The following is a 19734-nucleotide window of genomic DNA, read 5'->3' as shown; positions in this document are numbered from 1 at the left end:
TATCGCGTTCACAGGGCACTTGACCCTTGTAGGTGTACGGACGGCAACCGTGAATCTTGGGATAGATCTGCTGATGAGATGATAGGTACAAAATCTTCTGGAAACGGCATCGAGAAGCGGTCGGTAGTGAAGGGAAGGCAGGCAGCAGTAGATATGCGAACGTGGGATTCCTGGACTCAACAGAAAGAAATCTTGTGTAGATACAAGGTAGTTTGTAGACGTTAGATTGAGGGAGGAGTGCTTTTCCGTAGAAAATCTGTAGTCAGAGAAAGAACAGAGCAGCGAGCAAGGTCTTGTTGATTTTTAGCACGCAAACCTCCCGTCATACATAACATCATTCAGGCTGCAATTCGGCGCCTGAAGATCACCAGCTACGCCAGTCCGAGTTAGCCTCAGTATTTTAGCGGAATCTGGGGAAAGCTCTTGACTTTCGCCCTGCCTCACAGGTCGTAAAAGATAAAGTAAGATATGTTCTACCCACTTTCATGATTCAACGACGAGAGCCTTGATATAATATGTCGTATACACAAATATGTGCAATTCTTTGCGCTGAGGAAATCGTCCCCTCATAAAGTCGGAAGTAATTCAACCACAAACCCCCTGGATGTGCTGTCGGGTATCAAATACCAGCAATTACTTTTTCGAAGCTAGACTACATTGCTAATTGACATGATACATGAATGCTAATCATGCTCATTGACCGATTCGCTCAGAAGATCTTCAGCGCCTGTATGGATGAAACGAACCATGTAAAGCTCCTGCAAACCCCCCTGCCTTCTATCTTCAGCCGCCTCCTCTGCTCGACGAAAGTGTCGAGTTCTAAAGGTCGCCGGTTAAGTAATTGTAAAACATCGAGAGCACGTTCCGAGCCGGTGCGCTGTGTCTTCTCCGAAAGAAATTTGATCGTTTCGAGCGCGCCATACTCTGCTGAGGAAAGGTTCGAACAAAGACAAATCAAGACGCACCGCCGGAGGGGGCTGCAGCCGCGGCCGCAGGCGTCGTCGCGGGCTTCGAGTCTTGAGCAGCCGGTGCTGCTGGTGTTGAGTTCTCGTCTCCACCTGCCTTGTTGTTCCCCCCACCTCGTCCGCCACGGCCTCCTCTACCGCCTCGCTCGCCCCCTCGGCTACGACCGCGACCTTGGAATCCTCCACGTCCTCGACCACCTTCGCTATCACTAGCATTGCGATCGCTCTGGTATCCAGGTCTAGGACCAGACCCAGATGCTGATCGGTTGCTTCCCTGCCAGGTACCCGCTCCTTGGCCGCCTTGGTTCTCTCGGAACTTGGGCTTTGGTCCTCGATCATCGTACCATTTGATGTTCGGCTTCCGGGGTTGGCCTGGCTGTGCTTGTGGAGCGTTCTTCTGTTTGAATTCTGCCGGTTGACGATTCAACGCTGCGAGTGCATCTTCGTGATTCGCGAAATGAACTACGTGATTCGTCTTGCCATAATTTTCAATCTTCAGAATCTTGGATTTGTCTTCATCGGGGAAGATGTCGCGGACAGCTTGCTCGCTCTCCATGTTGTGGATGAACAAACCTGTGCTTGGCTTCTTCTCGACAGCTGGCGAAGCTGGCTTGTTGGCAGGCTTGGTCGATGGCGTGCTAGTAGAAGGGAGATCGGCTGATGTGCTATTCCAACCCGGTGTTGCGCCATTGACCTGTTCCGGTGCCTGCGTGGAAGGTTGTGTTGATGGAGCATGCTTCTCTGAGCTTGGAGCAGCAGAAGGAGCAGCAGAAGGAGCAGCATTAGGAGCAGCAGATGGAACAGCAGAAGGAGCAGCGTTAGTCGTGCTAGTCGTAGGTTGGGGTGTAGCTGGCTTCACTTGGTTTTGGGCAGGCGTGGCTGGGGTTGGCGAAGGACGAGCTTGGCTCGGCGGGCCCCTATTTTGTTGCTGCGGTTGCGGTTGTTGTTGTTGAGCAGGGGCCTGCTTCGGCTGCGTGGGTGGCTGTTGACTTCTGGGTTGCTGACCGGGTTGTTGAGCTTGACTGAATTGCTGACTAGACTGGGACGATGGGGCGACAGGAGCACGGTTGATGGGTGGTCCCATGCCTTGCATGACAGCGTTGGTCGGTCCAGCTTGAGCTGGTGATTGAACGGGTTGTGTGGCACCCTGCTTTGGCCCTCCACTACCGCGATGTGCAAAGTTGAAACCTTGCGCTCTCATTTCTGTGCCGATTCTTCCGGCCTCAATCTCCAATACCAAGTATCCGAACGCTGCGTCAGCCAGATTAAAGTTCCACATATTCTTGAAAGCACTCTCATCCACCTGGCCACCTGTACCTTGCCCAGGTAGAGCTTGGCTGAATGGATTACCTCCATTTGCCACTGTAGGCATTTTTGTGACGATGTCTAGAGCATTGTCGAGTAGCTGTTTTTGGGCCTCATTTTGTGATACAGCTGGTTCTACCTCGCTCTTGACCGTCTCCCAAACGTCATTGAAAGATGCTTTTGACGCAGCAAGCTTCCCACGGTAGTGGTCCAGAGTAGGGTTGACGCTGAACTCATTGTATGAGCTACCATATCGGAAATGAAGCCCAGCGGATACTGAGAAGTCGGCTTTGAGGGTGACGGAGAGCTGGTTCAGCAGGCCCTCCCGTGCTGGTGAAGCATGTGTGACAAAGACTCTAGTCTCTGTAGGGTCATAGACACGATTCGCTGTATCCACCAGCTCTCCCATTTGCAACAGCGTAGTCCACATAGTGCCTTGCCCTCCGGCAATTGTCGTACGTCCCTCTCCGTTGTCGAACAGCTTATGCATGACCACTGCGCCACCCAGCCCAAGCAGTCGCAGCTTCACTCCGCCAACTTCGAGAAGTCTTGAGTTTGCCTCATCAATAATGTGCAGATTGTCCACTTTGTACTCTCCGGATCTAAACTTTTCCAGTACACGGACGTCTTCGCAAGCGCCCCATACTGTGTAGACGGGAACATCCAACTTGAGCTTCTTGTCGATGAACATGGATAGTTCGGAGAGCTGAAGCTCATGAGGAGAAAAGCGTTGTTTGACATCATAATTCTGGGGCTGAGAAGCCTGTATTACACGCTTTGTATTTTCGGAAAGTAATGGTGAGTATTGAGCGACATGCTTGAGGGTTCTGAGGAAACCAGTCAGTCGTGTGCCCATGTGTGCAACTCGATAACGGCCAGGAAGGCATACTTATCAGCAATGCGCTGCAGTGAGTCTTCGTCATAAAAGCCGAAATCGCCAGTATGGATGATGTAATTTGCTTTTGCTTGCTGGGCCAGGTCGTTCAAGGATTTCAGATTGCCTGTGTTGAGGTCAGAACCAGGGAGCTTACAAGGAGCAACTGAGTTGTACCTCGAACATCAGCAACGCACAAAATGCGTGTTGCTCCACTCTGTACAATACGGCCGTTGTTTGGGAGAAAATTGGATCCTTGGCCACCTGCCGAGCTCATATTCGCGGCGTTGTTCGCACCATTAGGAAGATGACCTTGGTTGTAGTATGGGCGTGGCTTATCGGGTAGTCAGCAGTCTGGTCTCACCTAACTCTTGTCACGCATGCAAGACACAGCATGGGTGGTAGGTGGAGACAGAAACTCACGGAAGCCATCAAGATCTTGTATTAGTTGTAGGGGATGGAGTTGTGGATAGCAGAGCGAAATTGAGGCGATAATGTTGTCGCTAACAGGCAGGCCGACAGGGGAGGGTGCTTAGAGACGGACGATCACAGGACTGCGTGTGTCAATGAGAAAGGGTGTTTGCGAAATCAATGTCGAACAGTTTGCTAGGAAACAAGGTAAGCTTGGTGAGGTTACAATTTTTGGTAGCGCCATACTCTATGCCAAGCCGCCAATGCTCAAGATGGCTAGCGTGTTATTAAGATATCAGACCGACGATTCAGAGCGATTGGACACAAACCAATAGAATGATTAGAGAACAGTATGACTTTGAGTAGGTACCAGGTGTACTATAGTGAAGCGCCAATGGAACACTGACAATGTACTATGCTTTGAATTATCTCTTTGCCTGTTAATCGTGCACAAGGTTAAGGTACGTGCGATCTAGTACTCTCCTTTCCTCAAACTTAGAGGTTCGGCGTCGTCAATCAGAAATTGCCTCGCAGTTTTAATCGGAAAAGTCATGGAGTCTCTGTCCAATGTGGTATAGCTGAGCTGGGCTTACACGTTCCTCTGCTCCTCATCCTCAAATTCGACACTTCCCTGTCGTCCCCACACCAGTCTTACAGCCCTTGAAGAATGCATTGCGACGCCGGCGCTTGCAAATTCCAGACGCCCTCACTTCTTTTTAGTCTTGGGAGATTGAGTTCTTCCGGTGTCTTTGTAGTTCCTAAAAGTGTCTATGCTATCGCTTCTCTTGTTATTGAAAACTTTGTCTGAACGCGACTGTTTTATTGTTGACGACCCAAGTCTTTTGGGCAGGTCAAATCTTCTTAGGATTGCTTTGATGGGCACCTTCCGGATGATGCGAAGCGAGTGCATCTTGACTGTGGATTTGAACAAAGCAGCAAGGAGGGTAGCCCTCGAAAGATCTCATGGTCCAGACGTATCGCAGGATGTACAAACTCTGTGTCACGCACAAGTTTATTTTTTGCGTACAGAAATCTCGAAAAATCTCGAAAAATCTCTAAATATCCTGTCGCCAAGCTCTCAAATGCCAAGTTGTGCAAAAGAGTCACCAAGCCAAGCTTCGAATTTTCAAGCCAAATGAGTCAGGCTGAGATATATTCCAATAAAAAAATGGAATATCGAAAATTGGCTACTTGAGTTCCTTAGAACCTCAGACCTTTCCTTCATCTTATACATCTCCCATCATCATCCCATCTGACTTTCAGAAAGTATCCAAATACCTTGGACCGCTGTCACTCCCACCAAGCAACATCTAAAGGTCTAACAAACAACTACAATTACATTTTCGAAAATGTCTCCCATCCTCACCTTTCTCGCTCTCTTGCTTGCGAGCCTCACCGCCGGCCTACCGATTCACCAAAGCTCGCAAAACACCACAACCCACCTGGACCCTGTAGCATCTGGCATCTCAACTCATGCTCTGGCGAAGCGCACAACCGCCAACCCACCCTTCGACCCATGGAACAAGGACAAACCCGAGCATCGTGCCGACGACGAGTTCGAAGGCGACATCTTCCGCCTCTCGAAGTGCTACTGCATCGACACGCCCTCCAGAGACCTGCCTGCAGTCTACGGTCAATTCTACGGCAGCTACTACGGTTACGATTACTACAATTACCACCAGAACAAAAGCTACGCCTTCAACATGACGTGTGCGAGCGGCGAATTGGAATCCCTCAATAATAATCTAAACAGATTCGATTACGAGCGCTATCTCCTAGCGCCAAAATGCCTTAGCTGGATGGAGGAGGAGAGGAAACAATGTTGGTCCACAGGTGATGGGAATGAGTTTTGCGCCGAGGCCATGCATGGGAAAGATAACTATTACTGGAATGGGCAGAAGAGGAAGGTGCATGCTCATCCCTCGGCGATTGGTACAATTAAGATGGACGCGGCGCCGTTGGTGGCTGAGTGTCAGCGGATGTGTCAGACTGTTCCGGCGAGAACGGAAGGGTATATGCAGGATACACTTGTATCGGATTATGAGCACAAGATCAACCTGGCGACGGCAACGACATGTTCTGGTTCAAGCGGTGTTGGTATGGGTCTTCTTTGCGAAGGAAAAAACAAGGTGGTACCCAAAGTGTGGGATTTTTGGAATTATATCGAGACGTACAGTGATCAGGCGGATATGTGTAAAGGATGTGCTTAGTGCAGGGAGAATGGGTTTGGGGAAAGGTTTAACTGGCACAGATAGACATTTTTAGTTCTCGATGAATCAGGATTTTTCAAAGCTCTACTGCGAGTCGAGACACCTACACTAACCATCTAGAGACCCATCAGCTCTTATGCCAATTTCTGCAGATACCTACTAAACAATTGTGGGAGGCTGTTCACCACCCACCTACAGTCGCTTCCTTTGGCGTTTGGCCTTCCGGACTCAGCGTCTCGAGGGCGATATTTCATCTACTTGCTTGCCCTTAACGTCAGAGGGAGAGAATACCTTGGCGCCTCATTGGCTAGTCTTCCCATACAGCCCACCTTGCTGCCTCCGCAGCTCTAAAGCCCTCTTATACGGAGGAGCAGTGGGAGGCTGAACAGGATCTAGACTGACTCTGTCTTTCGGTAAGTGATACGTGGCATCGGCATCCCAGGCTGAGAGATCTCCGCAAGCGACGAATGGAGCGATCCATCGATTCTTATCCTCTTCTCCGTCAGACTCCAAGTCTAGCACACTGACTCCGTCCTCTCGGACAGTCCGTCTTTGACCACCACCATCGGAGGACTGTATGTCTTTCTGCTTCTTCTTTGGCACAGGAACCTGAGCGCCAAGCCCAACCGGCCGCTTAGGATCAACTTTGTATCCCTTTGGTATATTGAATCCCTCGCAAACTACAAAGGCTTCCAAACTGCTCGCCCTCGAGCTTCTCGGCTTTGCACAATGTACGCTTGTAAAGAAGCATCTCAGCTGCGCATATGTCAAGTCCACATCCTTTCCTCGGAAGACTTTAGCCACGAATTTCCCTCCCGGTTTCAATATCCTCAGCGCGAGATTGAGTGCCGAATACAGTAATTGGGATTGTATGTAGATGTCCAAATCATGCAAGCCTGTGACATCTGGCGCGCCATCGCTGAGCACGAGGTCAACCGGATGGCTTCCTGAGTCTTCAGCGTCATTGACATATGTGTCTGGGTCCAAGGCTTGTAGTATCCTTGTGACTGTAGACGGGGTAGTGATGTCCCCTTTCAAGCTCGTGATTCCTTCCAGGCTAGCCATCGGTTGTAGATCCACCGCCACGATTTTGACATCCTTCCTCGGCCTCAGCTCGCCCAGTTTCACTTGCTTTTCCTCTTCCCCATCTCGATGCCCATCCCCTTCTTTCTCCTCAACTCCGCCTGGCAGCGCCTCACCTTCCCTCTTCTGCTTCTCCTCCCACGCCCTCCTCCCAAAGCTTTCTCCCTTAATCAAGACCCTCGACAGCACCTGGCTCCAGCTTCCGGGAGCAGCGCAAAGGTCAACAACACGGGTAACACCAGAAAAAAGGTCGAATTGCTCGTCGAGCTGGATTAGCTTGAAGGCAGAACGGGCGCGCCAGCCTTGTTCTTTGGCAAGGCGGTAGTAGGCGTCACGTTTGTCTTTGGAGGATTTGCCCATTGCTGGGAAGCGTGATTAACGGGAGGGCGGGGTGAAGTTGAGTGGGGGTGGTTTGGAAATTGGAGTTCTTTTCACCCTTCCTACCCGGCGCATCTCGACAAAATTTAGTTTTGTCACATGAGTCCTAATCGTATGGGAACACGCTTAAGTGTAGCGTGTTCCCATACGATTATGCTTGCGTTTCCCCCGCCAGTACGATTCAGCAAGCACCCGGTATGACGCCGATTGAAAAGAAGAGGCGCCGTGATTTGGCTTCATTTAAGGCTCAAAAAAGACAACGAATCGATCTCGAGAACGACGGCTCGCAAGAAGGTTCGAATGGTGGAGCCGTTGTCCTTGACAAGCTTCCATGGAATCAGGTGGCTGTTGACCGTTTAGAGGATGCCGAAGGCTTTTTTGGCTTGGAAGAGCTCTCAGACGTCGACGTTGTGAAGGATCCAACTCTTGGAAAGGTGGAATACAAGGTGTGTAAGCATGGCCTTTGAGGATCTTGTTTTGCGGTATACTTTGTTTTGCGGTATACTGACCACTCAAGGCAGCTTCTGTCCAACGATTTCGCAAGTAGAAGGAGTAAGGAACCTAAGACTCCAGATACTACTGTAGGAATAGATGAGAAAGAATGGGAAGGCTTTGACGAAGAGGAATCGGAAACACATGTGGACCCACGGAGGTCCAAGGGCAAGGTCCCAAGGGAGAAAGCTACTAGCAGGGTTGAGAAGAAGCGTCGGAAGCAGGACAAAAAGCAGAAGAAGGAGGCCACGTCTCAGCCCAAGGCATCAAAAAATACCTTCGAGGTGTTGGGCACAGCAGACGAGGGTCGTGATATAGCAGATAACGAGGAAGGCGATGGTAAGCGGAAACGGATGATCGAGAATTTCTTCTATTACTAACGGTCCTAGTGTCTGCGTGGGAACCATTAAATCTGTCTTCTCGGACAATCTCGTCTCTCGCCCGCATGAAGTTCTTGCAGCCGACTGCGATACAACGGTCCGCTATACCAGAAATTTTGGGTGGCCACGACGTTATAGGCAAAGCACCGACCGGATCCGGCAAGACGCTAGCATTCGGAATACCTATCTACGAGCACTACCTTAAGACTATTCGTAGTAAAGTACCATATGCAGAAGCGGAAGGCAAGGAACGGCAGCAAAGCCCTCTGGCCCTGGTTCTTTCACCCACCAGAGAACTTGCGCATCAGTTGTCTGCACATCTCACAGATTTATGTTCGGATCGCGGCTCTGCACAGCTTTCTATAGCGACCCTGACTGGAGGTCTGTCTGTGCATAAGCAACAGCGTCAGATTGCCCATGCTGATATTATCGTTGGGACCCCTGGTCGCTTGTGGGAAGTCATTAGTGGAAGTCAGGACCTGATAGATTCTTTACGTAGAATTAAGTTTCTAATTGTGGATGAAGCCGATCGGCTGCTGAGCGAAGGCCACTTCAAAGAGGTGGAAGAGATTCTTAGTGTTTTAGACCGAACAAATGAAGCAACAAATGGCGAAGACGAACGCGATTCGGAAACAATTGATTGGAAGCAGCAAAGACAGACGCTAGTCTTCTCTGCCACGTTTCAAAAAGACTTGCAGCAGAAACTGGCAGGGAAGGGAAAACCAAAAGGTGGCGATCTGATGGGCAAACGAGAATCCCTCGAGTATTTACTGAAAAAGCTCAACTTTCGAGACCAAAAGCCCAAGTTCATTGATGTCAACCCCATCTCGCAAATGGCGACAGGCCTCAAAGAAGGAATTGTCGAGTGTGCTGGGATAGAAAAGGTCTGTACAGTAGTCCAATACTGCTTCTCTCTTTAACAAGGACCCGCAGGACCTTTATCTATACTCGACGTTACTTCTCCACCCACACACGCGGACGCTTATCTTCGCCAACTCGATAACGTCTGTCCGTCGTCTTACACCGTTTCTCCAAAATCTCAGTCTCCCCGCCTACGCTCTTCACTCCCAGATGCCCCAGAAAGCCCGGCTCCGCTCCGTAGAGCGCTTTTCATCCGCCTCATCGCCATCCTCTATATTGATAGCGACGGATGTTGCAGCCAGAGGACTTGATATCCCTTCCGTTCAGCTTGTCCTCCATTACCACCTGCCTCGAGCAGCCGACATGTATGTTCATCGCTCTGGAAGAACCGCCCGCGCAGAGAAATCGGGCTCGAGCATCCTGTTGTGCTCGCCTGAAGAAGTCCAGGGTATGCGTCGACTCATTGCTAAAGTCCACGCGCGCAAAGCGAGCGAGCATGACGGTGACCGCAAAAAATTCTTCATGCGAACGCTTGACCTTGACACCCGTGTCGTCTCACGCTTGAAACCTCGAGTGATACTTAGCAAGAAAATTTCCGACGCAACCCTTGCTAAAGAGAAGAAAGGCCATGAAGACAACTGGCTGAAGACTGCCGCCGAGGACCTAGGTGTTGACTATGACAGCGAGGAGTTTGCGGCTGGAGAAGCGAGCAAAAAAGGAAGGGGTCAGGGAAGGAAGAAGAAGGAGAAGGAGGCTAGGAGCTTGACGAAAGGCGAATTGGGGGCGCTCAGAGGTGAGCTAAAGGGGCTTTTGGGCCAGAGAGTCAACGTCGGAGTTAGTGAGAGGTATCTTACCGCTGGTGGCGTTGATGTTGATGAGCTATTGAATGGGGGGAGAGGAGAGTTCTTGGGGAGGGTAGATGGTGGCTTGGATGATCTATGATGCCACTCATGATGCACGGAGCGACGCTCCCGCTGTCTTCTATGGCCATACAGGCCAACTGTGGGTCCCTCCCCAACAAAGACTCCTTCTGTCCGGGGATCTCCAATTCCCTCAAGTCATCTGTCAGGAACTCCTCCGAGACCTGACACGAGATGCTCCCTTCGTCTTCTATGGCCGTACAGGCCAGAATGAGGGTCCTTCCCGTCGAAGACTTCCTCTGCTCGGGATCATTTGCTCCTTCTGGCGACATGCCTGGAACTTTTTCGCCTATTTTCTGTGTGGGACTTCTAATTGTAGGGAGACACTCCTATACTCTGAATGGTTGTACAGGCCAGACCGAGGAACTGATCCTCAGCCCGGGCTCCCTCTGCTCGAGGTTCACCTACTCATGTCAAGATTCAGGTTGAGTGATGTGTAGATTGCATGAATTAAACTGTCTCAGGACTGTCCTGGGCCAGTTTTAATACCTCATTCGAATTGGATGGTTGATCCAACACGTGGCTGGCAGACCTCGGTGCTGTCAGGCGTGGGATCGAGCTTGATGCACAGCGGGAGAGAATCGGAACCCAGTCCGGAGGCAGATGCTGTTCTCCCGACAATAATGAACAGAGATGTCGAATGTATGAGGGTTCTGAGGGTGCGCCGAGGTTCGCTCGAGCTGGATCGACAGCCTTTGCAACGCAGACTACTTGAAAGTATAGGTATGCAGGCGAGTCTTCATCGGAAATGACTCATTACGTTACAGGTACTCTACAGGCTTATCATAGAATAGTCCGTTGCCAGCGTTATCTTATCCTGCGTACTGACAAGCTTAGTGAACCCCAGACGTTCGCCAGAAGTGTTCAGTTGGTAGAATTCTGCGTCTTGGTCCCCAGTAAAGTGAGATTATCTCCAGAGATAAAGCAGCCCAGTGACTCATTGGCATGCATCTGGTGAGCTGCAGCTTTATCTGGTCTGCAAGGCTGTCCTTGAGGGCGGTCGCCTTTTCGACATCCTCCTTCCTGCTTGCCAACGGATCTAGCCTTGGTGACAGTCGTTGAAATGGATTGATGCCTGGCAAGACCGAGTAATTCGAGACACGGATAGAAAGTTGCACACTGAGCCATTATTTATGGCCAATTGTTTGCAAGGCTAGTTGGAAGGCGTATTTCAGGCAATCAGTTTCGCATTTGACTGCAATCAATTGTGCACAAGGCTGGCCGAAGGCCTTTCTGAGTTTGGAGCTGAATGCAACATTGCATATTGAGCTATTGTTCACCGTCTGTTGTTGATTAGGCTGGATTTTGAGGCCATGCTGCGAGGCTCGAAGCAGGACCATCAGTGTGCTTCCTTCACCACTTCCGTTGCTCAATCTTGAAAAGCACTCCCCTTCTTCAAGACGTTGGACGCTTTACGGATCCCGAAGGCGGCTTCCTTTGAGATGGCTCCAATCAGAGAAAGGCCGAAGATTCGCAATGCTCTCGCTGGAAGCGACTCTCGTTGCTACCCGGGTGGAAGATGTCTGGCGTACGTTTTATCCTCCTCCTCGAACCCCTCTCTCTGCACAACTCCCACTCGTCAGTTGACCTTTTATGCGGCGGCGGCGCTGATACACAGCAGCGGAGCCACAGATGAGTTCTTCAGGAGAGCCTTGATCCATCAGTCCAATGTACACCATGTATATATCACCATCGGCACCGGCCGAGACTACTCCAAGTACTATCTTGATAGCAATGTGGTTTGCTTCGCTTGTAGGTTTCGATCAAAACCTTTGAAGATGATCCACCAGAAGCGTTGAATTGACCCGTCCTTCAGCTTTGTCGCTAGACTATGAGTATCCGCGAAGCAAAAGACATATCTACTACGTAAACGACCTCGATGGCTGTCCGAAATGCATGGCGCGGGCTCCGTGTGGATACTACTTCATACGCTCAGAGTGGGGAAATGGCTGGAGCCAACGACTTGACGTCAAAGATGGTATCCGTATCCATGCATGGAGTCTAAGCAGATGTGCACAATGTTTGGCTCGGAAAAACTGCGTCGTATGTAGGCCAGAGCGTGAATGGAGAGTTGAGTTGTGACCGAGACTTTCCAGTTCAGCCTCAAGTATGGGTCGCTCTCTTGGTGCCGAGGTTCGGCGGCCGCAAGGTGATATCCGGCCAGGTAGGGGGAAATTGCCCTCCGGATCGAAGCAATCTTCCCCTCAACTGCGGACTAAAGCCTCTGGTTGTCGGGCCACTACCTAGCAGTGCAGAATATAATGAGTAAATGGTCCTTATAAATCAAGGTATTCCTACCGAGAGGTATGTGAGATTGCCGGAGCAGGAGCAGCGACATCACCGTATGTCGTATCCAGTGCAGAAGCTTTCTACCCCAAAGATTGCAGATGTAACCTCCGATCTGCTCACTTGTAATGACGTCGGCAGTCTCATTGTCCGCTGATCATCGGCTTTTAGGGTGCCTTCACGTCTGACTTGATCAAGTTTTATGCTTGGCAACTTCACTTTGAGACTGAACTTGTTCAATAATCGTCCAGAAAACTATCCAAACCCTCCCACCCATTACTATCATAGAAAGCCAGTCACAGGTATGTAATCCTTCTGTTCTCTTCCGAACTGTCACCATAAATCCACTAAGAGCAACAGACTAGGCTGTCTTCTTACTGAAATCTATCAGCCTCTGACACCGCACTCAGGTTTCTGTTCAGACAATCGACAAACCGGTGTATCACGGTGCCAATCCTCCAGTCCTACCACCGTCATCCCAGCGATCAAGATGTCTTTAGACTTATCGAAGACTGCTTCACCGGCACCGGCCTCGGCGACATTGTTCACACCAGAGTCATCCTCACCAACGTCGTCTCCAACAGACATCTCTCCAGCACTGACCAAAGCCTCATCAAGCACAACTCTTTCATCTCCGAGCATCGAATTTGTTGTCGCACATTACAGTGAGAAACTGTACTGGCTCAAGGATGTCATCGCCTACTGCAAGATTTACTCAAAAGGCGGCCCCAAGAACGCCCCTGACTTCGCATTCGAGGAGCTCGACAACAACGGCCGCGAAGGACAAACCTACCTCTACTACATCTGCAAGTACTACGATGAGCTCAAGGACATTACCGTCTTCACACAAGGCAAAGCTTTTGACCACACTGGCATGACCGCCTTGGAGATGATGGACAACGCGCTCGGGACTAAGGTGGGCCAAATCACTACCTTCGGCACCCAACGTGACCTGGAGCTGTTCGATCTCTGGGATGGAATTCCTTGGAAGGATTACCCATGCTGGCAGAAGTGGCTGGGGAAGAACCTCGAGTTCATAGGCAAGAAAGCTCCCCAGACGCCGGCCCAGTATCTCAAAGATTTCTTCGACAATTACGGCCATGCCGGACCGCCTATGTCAGTCGGCTTTCAGCCCGGTGCAATATTTGCTGTGAGGCGTGAGACTATTCATCGACACCCAAAGAAGACCTACCAGAAGATGCTGGCGGATCTCTTTGAAGGAGATATGGTGCATAATGACCCTGAGACTGGTCATTTCATGGAACGGTTGTGGCTGGCGACCTTTTGCCCCGAAGAGTACTGCTGCTGGACTGAGGCCGAGGTGTCTATGGTGGAACGCAATCAGCAGGGACAGCTCGCAAAAGGCAGATGGCATAGGACTCCTCCCGGTGTTCAGGTGGACGAAGGACATACTAATCTGTCTGATGAAGAGTAAGTCGGTGGGAATTAACTCGCCTGACACCACAGTCCATCGGAAAATCCTATTTGTTCTAGGCACGACAGATGGGCAGACGCGCTTCAAATCAGCATGTTCCATGGATGACTTCCTCTGTTGCAGGCTTGATGGAAAGGGATGAGAGCTTGAGACTAGACGTTCCATGGGGTGATTTCCTTTGTTGCAGGCTTGACATATGGGCATTAGAGCTTCACATCAGCACGACCTACCGGGTGATTTCCTTTGTTACAGGCTTGAAAGATGGCGAAAATAGCTCTCAGATGCAGGAACAAAAAGCATGAATAGCTTGATGGGAGGCTCTCGGATTGCTCTAATCAGCGGTCTTTTCATGGCTCACAAAAGCAGGACGGAAAAGCATGATTATTGCAATGGCGGCTTATGATTCCAACTTCTCAGCACTCTTAGCACAGAATCGGGTCAAGGACATGGATCTTGAGCACACATTTAGACACATTGGCAGCCTCATACAATCTCTTTCCGAATGTGCACAATCCAGGGCATCATGCTGCGAAACAGTATGAGTGAATGTTCCTTTGATGCAAGTGGCAGCTCCCTAATTGGGCCCTTGATATGCAGTTGGAGGGTGTGTAAGTAGTCACCGCTGCCACTTTTTCTCAGTAGAGAATGCCAATATCAGATCTCGGCAAAGTTGCCTCTTCTTCGGCGTCCTCACTGAAAGCCACTCCACTCTCCACTCCTTCGATGCCGTATATATCTTTGCCATTGCTCTCTGTACAAAATATATACCCCTACCACTCACGTACAGCTATCATATTTACAAAAGGCGGCTCCCTCCACCAACCTTTCGCCAACACATACAATGCCCTCACCATCAAACACCACCCAAGATGACCTCCGCGCTCGCTCCATCCCCCACATGACCCTCTCAACCGGCGACACCTCCTCAATGACCGGTCCTCCGCCGCCAATGCCCCACTACCTCACCTCCGAAGGCCGAGCAATCAAACGCTTCGCCGTCGAAGGCAACGCCATCTGTACGTCGACACATGTCTCGAGGGTACTGTCCCTAACCCCCCGAACTCTTCCCAAAGTCCCCTCACCGCTAATATTGCAATCGGGTGAGCAACAGTCACAGGAGGCGCCGGAACCCTCGCCCTCGTGAACGCTCGTGCTTTACTCGAACACGGCCTCTCCGGTCTGGCGCTATTTGACCTGGATCACTCGAAATCGGCCCAGGAAATCCAGGCGCTGAAGGCAGACTTCCCAAACGCGAGGGTGTTGTCGATCAAAGTGGATGCCACGAACGCAGAACAATTGGGGTCGGCCGTCAAGCTCACGGTTTCGGAGCTGGGAAGCGTGGATATACTATGCTGTTTCGCCGGCGTCGTGGGATGCACGCACGCGATCGACATGGCGCCCTCGGAGTGGAAATCAAGACTGGAAATCAACACCACCGGCTCCTTTCTCTCCGCGCAAGCTGCTGCTCGGTAACCCCCCCCCCTTCACTCATTCTTCACCCTTCTCCACCCCAGCTCCCAGCTCACCTCGGACCCAGCCAAATGATCGCCCAAAACACCGGCGGCAGCATCCTCTTCCTCGCCTCCATCTCCGCCCACCGAACCAACTACCCGCAACCCCAGGCCGCGTACAACGCCTCCAAAGCGGCCCTGCTGTCCCTGAAGTACTCCCTCGCGGCCGAGTGGGCCGTGCACGGCATCCGCGTCAACAGCGTGAGCCCGGGGTACATGGATACGGTCTTGAATGAGGGGTCTGGACTGGAGGAGGCGCGGAGGACGTGGGGGGAGCGGAACCCGATGGGCAGGATGGGCGTGCCGGAGGAGTTGACGGGGGTGGTGGTGTTGCTGTGCTCGCAGGCGGGGGGGTATGTGAACGGGGCGGATTTGGTGGTGGATGGGGGGCAGTGTTGTTTTTAGGCTTGGGGGGGAAAAGGAGGGTGGGTGGGTGGATGGCTGATGATGGTGATGGGCTATGCTGATTGAAGGTATATATACAGAGGTTTTGACATATAGATCATTTTGTATGTGAATACAACGTCCTACGATTCGCGGCTTCGAATTATTGCTCTCATGTCGAAATGTGAAGAGGGAGTCGATACACATTGTAAAAGTCCATAATCATTCCATCTGCTGAAGTCTATCTACAAGAAAGCACGGTGTCTATATGCATCGTTCGACACATTCGAGAAGAAAACCCTCATCATCATGGCTCTCATAGCTCATCCATCTCATCTCATTCCATCGACCCATCGCCCATTTCATATCCAGGCACCACCAATCACGTCACCTATCCCAAGCAGATTTACATCCAACGACCTACCGCACTTCACATCCCATCCCTCCACCGCCCTCTCTACACCAAAGCAGCAAGACTCTCATACTTCCTCACTTCCGCCGGCTGCTTCGTAGCGAGGAATTTGACCAGCTCGGTCAGTTTCTCGCGCGTGGCGTCTTTGAGCTGGCCCGGCGGTTTGGGCGCCATGACTTCGGCGAGGATGGGGAGGAGGGTTGGGGTTAGGGAGATCATTGTTGAGTTGGATTCTTGGTCTGTTGGAAGACGTGTCAGTGTTTTATTCAGGCTTGCTACGGGGAGGAGTGGGGTGATAGGAAAGAGGAAGGGGTGTGGGTGGCTTACAGAGCTTGACGACCATGTCGTAGACAGGTACGTTCTCGTCGAAGTCGTTTTTCAGTGGGAGGATTTCTAAGAGTGCGGGTAGGACTTGTTCCACTGGCATGTTCGAAGGATGTCGCATGATCATACGGCTCACGCACCCGGCCGCATTGTCCTTGGCTCGGGCCTCATCCGTCTGCAGTAAGGGCTCTAGCTTGCTGAGGATAGTGGGGAAAGCCTTCAGGATCTCCTTGTCGTTCTTCGAGCCCTCCTGCAGCAAGCCGATAGCATAGGCAGCGTTGGACTTGGCCTCGCTGTCCTCGTCGCTCATACGGTGGAGCAGTAGCTTGAGCAAATGGCTAGTAAACGGAGTGACTGAGGTGCCCATTGCCTTGATGCATTCAGCAATCGTGCCCACGGAGGTGCTTCGCTCGTAGCCTTCGCTGCCGCTGGCAAATGCCAGGACGGGCTTCTCGAAGATCTTCCATAACTGGCCAAAGGTCTCGCCGAGGGCGTTCGCAATGCCGATGACGACGTCAAGAGCGGTATCGATGGTGACCCAGTCAGATTCGGATGTCCCGTCGAGAGAGCTCAGGTCTTCTTCGTCGCCGAAATCTTTCTGGCAAGCGTGAGCTTTGGTGAGAATTGCAACTAGGATCTCGGTGACATTCTTGAGCGCGGCGGTGTCGGCGATCAAGGAGGGGCCTGTGACTTTGAGAGTGGCGGCAAGGGAGCGATTGATTTCGGTCACAGTGGCTCTGTTTGAGGGAAGTCAGTGATTTGCTGAAAATACCAAGCTCTGAGACAGGGGGAGTGCAGTGTATATGGAATGATCAGAAGCAAATTCGTTTTCTCAGCAATGCATTGATGCCTCTGAGTGAGCTGGGATTAACGACAAATGTGTCATCATTTCAATGGGAAGAAAAAACAAATCACATTCGAAAAGCACGTCTCAACGTACCTGTCCTCCTCTTCTTGCCATATGGCCAGAGTACCCGTCATAATAATCTCTCCCAGCTTCTTGATCTGTGGGCTGGGTTCAGGATCCATGGGCAGACCAGGAGTGTCGTTCTTCATTGCATCTGGCTGAAGGTCCCAGACGGCAGTGTATGCTCGGAACAGGGTACTGATGGCAGCTTTCTGGACACCTTCATAGGAATGCTCCAGCAAAGGAACAACAATTTCGATGGTTTTCTCCATGTACGGGATATAGCTTTGAGTCGTGTGAGTCAATATGTCTCCCAGCACCTCGACGGCGACCTCCTTCTCCTGGGCAACTGCGGTCACGACATCCAAGTCATCCCAATCGTCGTCGCTTCCGGCAGCTGCAGCTTCGTCGTCAAGGTCTTCAATGTCATCAGCCGCTATGATATCGTCTTCGGTCAAGGCAGATATTTTGATCTTCTTCCCACCAATCGTGATCTCTTTACCTGCTAGATCTTCCGCTTCGTCACCAAGATCGACTTCAAGCTCAGACTCCTCGGTCTCTAGGCTCTCGAACAGCGCCTTCAGTACACCTTCTAAGAAAGGTTTGAACTCGCCTTTGTAGACTTTCGCCATCATGGCCCAAAAGAGGAAGCTCGTCTCTTTTAGCTGGGGATGATCAAGGTGCAACCCTTCGTCTGTTGCCTGCATGAGAGGCTGGACATAACGCTGAAAGGGCTTCGGCCCTACAGCCAGTGCCATGCTGGCCATGGCATCACATGTTGAAGAGCGTAGGTCGAGTTCCTCTGCGCTGTCTTTGATTTCAACATATGCAGATAATGAGTTCATCGTCTGTTCAAAATATGGTAGAAATGCCTCTTTGGCGCAGGCAGCGATGGCGCCTGTCGCTGAGATGGCTGCAATTTTAATTTTGAAGATGTCACTCGAGAAGAGTTTGCTCAGCCGGAGCATTAGCTCGGAAAGATACGGTTTGATGTCTTCCGAATCCAAGCCTTCAACGACAACGTCTATGCAAGTGACACTTGTCTTAATGATGTCCAAATTTTGCTTGTCGTCTGGGCCGCTCAGGTTTCTCATTGCAATGTCCATCTGCTTGACTAGGGTCGGCATTAAATTCTTGTGCTCTTTTCCAAGTTCCTCTGGAAGCTCCTCGGCTAATCGCATCACACCTTCCATTGCCGCACGTCGCACCCTTGGATCGCTGTCGTCAATCAATCGCATGATCAAGGGAAGAATCTCTTTCAACTGAGTGTTAATGAATTCGGGAGCTCCCTCAACGCACATCCCCAATGCCATGATGCCAGCTTGTCTCCTGTCAGGGTCCGGGCTGTTGACGTATTGGCCGAGAGCGTGTAGTAGGGGAACTACCACCTGGTTGGGTGGTAGACTCGCGGCCATCTCGTCGAGTAGTCCAAGCGCTGACCGTGGGGTGGTAACGTCCTCGTCATCTGCAGATGCATCGCCAAGCTCGCATGCTATCTCCAGGCATTTCAGTGTGATCTGTTCTCCAACTTTCAGAGCCTGCATCTTCAATTTGCGGTACCTAATGCACTGCATCAAGAAGCTCAGCGCTTGAGTTCTGGCATCTTCATCCAGCGTTCGCTGTGCTGCGAGGTTGATCATAAACTGGACAAGGTCGCCAAAATGCTTGTTGAGGACCGAGGAATCGCACCCGAGCAAGGTTTGGAAGACCTCGAATGCTTGGGTAGTGCGGTCTTCATCACCGTCGCTGACAGCCTGCTTGAGGACAGCCACCATTTGAGGTATGGCTTCTTGCAGCAATCGGAGTGATGGCTCATCGTTATCTGTGTCCAAGACTATTGCGAGTCTGCTCATTGCCAGCATGGTGTTGATCCGTACTTCTGCGCTCTCCGGGTCGCCTAAATGGTTGTCAGCTCGTTGCTTGGTATGAGAAGGGGGATCACTTACGTATCGTCTTGGAGAAGGTGGTCAAAACATCTTGGAATCGATGCATAAGCGTTTCCCCCATGGATTCGAGACATGTGAAGAGAAGGTAGGTTCCCACTTCTCGTTGCCGTACGCTGGGATTATTCGCAGCTCGTAGCAAGACATTGAAGACATCCTGCCACTCCCCATTCTCCAGATCTATCTTCGCAATAGCAGTGATGACTCGGGAGGCCGCATGTCTGACTAGCTGCTCCTCTTCTTGTAGCGTGCCCTGCAAAAGTTGCTGGCGAAACTGAGATTTTTGAGCGGCGGACAAACTTTTCCAATGCTTTGGTACGAGGGTTCGGGCCTGGGTGGCAGCTAGCTGTCGAAGTGGAGAAGCTTGCTCTGAGAGTATCAACTGCAGGAGAATTGTGAGTGACTCAGGCAGTGGATAGTAATCGGTGCGGAGAGTCGCTGTCGCTTTTTTCACTCGATTTGTATCCGCTGGTTGGAATTAGTATAAGAGGAACCAGAAGGGGCAAAACATCCAGCTCACGTGCAAGGATTTCCTCGAAGAGGCCTAAGAACTTCTGGGTGTCCATGGTGATGACTGTAAAAATCGAGTTTGGTGGTGGGATGTTGATATTACCACATCCAAAAGTTCAAGATTATTTGCGCCTCGGCTAATC

At 51.1% G+C, this 19734-nt stretch overlaps 7 protein-coding genes across 7 annotated transcripts; 4 read left to right on the top strand and 3 right to left on the bottom strand.

Moving 5' to 3' along the window:
• Positions 1–954: 954 nt before the first annotated feature.
• HO133_007673 (uncharacterized protein) lies at positions 955–3576 on the bottom strand (the record flags this gene model as incomplete). The annotated part of the gene is made up of 4 exons (XM_037298543.1): positions 955–3097; positions 3160–3271; positions 3322–3478; positions 3568–3576. 4 exons carry the CDS (start codon positions 3574–3576, stop codon positions 955–957), a joined length of 2421 nt encoding a protein of 806 aa, XP_037155879.1.
• A 1328-nt stretch (positions 3577–4904) lies between these two features.
• HO133_007672 (uncharacterized protein) lies at positions 4905–5765 on the top strand (the record flags this gene model as incomplete). Its single annotated transcript, XM_037298542.1, has 1 exon — positions 4905–5765. One exon carries the CDS (start codon positions 4905–4907, stop codon positions 5763–5765), a length of 861 nt encoding a protein of 286 aa, XP_037155878.1.
• A 300-nt stretch (positions 5766–6065) lies between these two features.
• On the bottom strand, positions 6066–7208 carry HO133_007671 (uncharacterized protein; the record flags this gene model as incomplete). The annotated part of the gene is made up of 1 exon (XM_037298541.1): positions 6066–7208. The coding sequence occupies one exon, from the start codon at positions 7206–7208 to the stop codon at positions 6066–6068; it is 1143 nt and encodes a 380-aa protein (XP_037155877.1).
• A 215-nt stretch (positions 7209–7423) lies between these two features.
• Positions 7424–9901, top strand: HO133_007670 (uncharacterized protein; the record flags this gene model as incomplete). Its single annotated transcript, XM_037298540.1, has 4 exons — positions 7424–7672; positions 7748–8057; positions 8108–8982; positions 9032–9901. The coding sequence occupies 4 exons, from the start codon at positions 7424–7426 to the stop codon at positions 9899–9901; spliced, it is 2304 nt and encodes a 767-aa protein (XP_037155876.1).
• Positions 9902–12655: 2754 nt separating this feature from the next.
• On the top strand, positions 12656–13600 carry HO133_007669 (uncharacterized protein; the record flags this gene model as incomplete). The annotated part of the gene is made up of 1 exon (XM_037298539.1): positions 12656–13600. One exon carries the CDS (start codon positions 12656–12658, stop codon positions 13598–13600), a length of 945 nt encoding a protein of 314 aa, XP_037155875.1.
• Positions 13601–14441: 841 nt separating this feature from the next.
• On the top strand, positions 14442–15516 carry HO133_007668 (uncharacterized protein; the record flags this gene model as incomplete). Its single annotated transcript, XM_037298538.1, has 3 exons — positions 14442–14616; positions 14712–15069; positions 15138–15516. 3 exons carry the CDS (start codon positions 14442–14444, stop codon positions 15514–15516), a joined length of 912 nt encoding a protein of 303 aa, XP_037155874.1.
• A 436-nt stretch (positions 15517–15952) lies between these two features.
• On the bottom strand, positions 15953–19647 carry HO133_007667 (uncharacterized protein; the record flags this gene model as incomplete). The annotated part of the gene is made up of 5 exons (XM_037298537.1): positions 15953–16146; positions 16235–16968; positions 17172–19035; positions 19085–19549; positions 19602–19647. The coding sequence occupies 5 exons, from the start codon at positions 19645–19647 to the stop codon at positions 15953–15955; spliced, it is 3303 nt and encodes a 1100-aa protein (XP_037155873.1).
• Positions 19648–19734: the final 87 nt, after the last annotated feature.

Source organism: Letharia lupina (assembly GCF_014066315.1).
Source record: "Letharia lupina isolate WasteWater1 chromosome Unknown contig_4, whole genome shotgun sequence".
Classification (NCBI taxonomy): Eukaryota; Fungi; Ascomycota; class Lecanoromycetes; order Lecanorales; family Parmeliaceae; genus Letharia; species Letharia lupina.
This window is presented reverse-complemented; position numbering and strand designations above follow the sequence as displayed.